The 2,612-nt window shown below is 38.6% G+C and overlaps 1 protein-coding gene across 3 annotated transcripts in view; it reads left to right on the top strand.

Moving 5' to 3' along the window:
* The first annotated feature begins 227 nt into the window (after positions 1-227).
* The window catches only part of CSTPP1 (centriolar satellite-associated tubulin polyglutamylase complex regulator 1), a 97,773-nt gene continuing 95,388 nt past the window's right edge, over positions 228-2,612 (top strand). For all 3 annotated transcript variants that reach the window (XM_072422009.1, XM_072422007.1, XM_072422008.1), the window contains exon 1: positions 228-333. Coding sequence is in view for 2 of the 3 variants with exons in the window: in XM_072422007.1 (XP_072278108.1) it covers positions 291-333 (43 nt within the window). In the remaining variant the exon portion in view is untranslated. The remainder of the gene's footprint in view (positions 334-2,612) is intronic.

Here is a 2,612-nt window from a genome sequence, read left to right as displayed (position 1 = left end):
AGGTAAATTTTCCTAACTAAAACACACAAAATAAATGAAACAACACAGAGATAGGATTCCAACAAAAGCTTTTATGCTGCACAGAAAATGTTTATACCATATCTATCTAGAGTGGATAGAAAGGGGGAACTGTAATGCGGGGTTCATATTTGCAGCCGAGACATATTATTAATGCACAGGATCCCTTGGTTGTCTTAGTAACTCTAGACGCAGCTTATTTACCGGGCCGGAAGCAGCGCTGTGGTGAATGACGTAATTGTCGGTGAAAGGTGTGAGCAGAGGGGAGAAGAATGAACCCGGAGAGGTTGCTGCAGTCCGCCCCGGAGTATCTGGGTGAGGAGATATTTACATGCATATTACTCGTCTTGTATTGCTTATTCTGAGCCATGGACTTTCTGTGAGCACCTGTCACCCTGTGCATCCTCAGTATCATGCCGGTCTCATGTCTGCCTGCAGGGCATTACTGATATGATGAGTCATTAAAGCTGGATTGTACCCAAATACCTATGAGCATGATTTACAATCCTTACAGGGAATGCAGTTTGCCAGTTGTTTCATTCCATTCATCCTTATAAATGAATAACACAACATTCATACTCTGTTCATCTTATAATAGAGTCAGAAGTAATAGGACCCCGTTGGTACACAAACAGTTAAAAAAAGTTTGATCTACTTTTAAATGTATTATTATAAATTTTTGGGGTTTATGTATAAAGCAGTGAATCTGACATTCACTGAAACATTCCCTGGTGGAGAACCGATTACTGCCATCGAAACATATGGACCTGGAAGATTCCCTACCAGGGAATGTCAGATTCACTGCTATATAAATAGAGCCTTTGGACCTACAATCAGCATTTTTACTTTACATAGAAGTTGATAGAACTCCCTTTTTTACCCTGGCGGTATTCCCGAGTGTGGCTCAGGGTGAATTATCCGTACCAAAAGCAATACGAGAGATCTGCTTGTTTGTTTTTAGTTTATTTCTGCTTTAAGCTTACAAAACCTTTTTATTTGTAGTCTGTATAGATTGGAAATCATTTCTGAAACTGGTGATTAGACGTTGTTATCCACATGTAATAAAGGGAGTAAGGAGAGTAGCATAAATAGGGATGTATTGGATGTAACACTGTCTGCATGGAGTTTGTAAGTTTTCTTCCTTTTATTTATGTCTTTTAATGGAACACGTGGCAATGGTGCAGTGCCAGTTATTTAGAATGGACCCGTGATGCCCAGTATAGAGTAGTGGGCAGTGCACCCAGGACATGTGGTGTTCATTGTCATGTTCTGTATTAAAATAAAGTAAGTTTTATTATTTTTTTCTGGATATTCTGCATTTGCAATCCTTTCATAACGGGGCTTTCTGCCACAGTATAACAACTTTTCAGTTTTTCTTTTTCCCTGATGATCTTGTAACTATTTTGTGGCTGTACTAATGGTAAATTGCGGTATATACATGCTGATTGGTAAAAACATTCATTTATTGACAGGTGGGGGTAACATCATTGGTTATCTGTGGCACCTGTCAAAGTAGGGGGGTATATATCAGCTAAAAGGTGAACAGTCAGGTGATGTGTTGTGAGCAAGTGGAGGGATCTTAGTGACTTTGTGATGGGTGGGTGACAGGGTCAGAGCATCTCCAAAATGTCAGGTCAATCTAAAGGGTAATTAAGGAGAGTGACATCCTTCCCCCATAGTTTGTCCATTAAATGCCAACCCCAAAGTAATTGGAAATAAAATGGGAACGAGTAGAGAAGGCTTTTTGTTTTATGAGCAAAAATACAATTGGATTGAAGCATCAAGCGAATGTACAATCAACAGTCAATGAAAATCATATAGAAAAAACAAGACCACTAAACAACATATGGGACCTAAAAGGCAGTAATAGATAGTATCATCCATAAATTATAGTTTTTAACAATTTTTAATAAAACATGTTTAAAAAGACAATTGCATTTAATAATTCCTTTTAAATTCATAACATATAAACCTTGTCATCATGTGAATATGTGACAACTAATACATGGGGATCTCTAGTTGATGTAGTTTACATGTATCGCGGAACTGCAGACCACTTCCTCGGGAGATATTTTGTCTGTTGCTCTCCCCGTCCTATGCATCACATGACATACCCAGGATAAGACTCAATGGCCGCAGGGCAAGTAGGGAAGCTTAGAGTCAAGAATGATACAATTCATAATTTGACATGTTCATGTTTATCATCCAACTTTTCATTGTTTCCTGCATCAATCAATACGTTTCCAGCCTTAAACTTCAAACCTTCATCAACATCGTTTTAACAAATAACACCACCCCTGTTCACTATTATAGTCCGCTTCAATTTCATCCCAGCTTCACTACCTGGGATCCTACCTTCCTCTCGATTTCTCTGGCTATATATGTACACAAAGAAAATCATAGTCAAATACATTCAAAAGAAATGGGGATGGGGATGGGGATGATGTTTGTCATCTCTTTATATATATATACAAATTTAGGTCCTGTAGGCTTTGCCTGTATGCAGTGGTTAGTAACATCCAAAAATGGTCCAAGTAAGCAACCAGTGAACAATAAACCGGATCCTTGGCACCCAAGGATCATTGATGCTACAG

The sequence above is a fragment of the Pyxicephalus adspersus genome, chromosome 9, assembly GCF_032062135.1.
Source record: "Pyxicephalus adspersus chromosome 9, UCB_Pads_2.0, whole genome shotgun sequence".
Lineage (NCBI taxonomy): Eukaryota > Metazoa > Chordata > Amphibia > Anura > Pyxicephalidae > Pyxicephalus > Pyxicephalus adspersus.
This window is presented reverse-complemented; position numbering and strand designations above follow the sequence as displayed.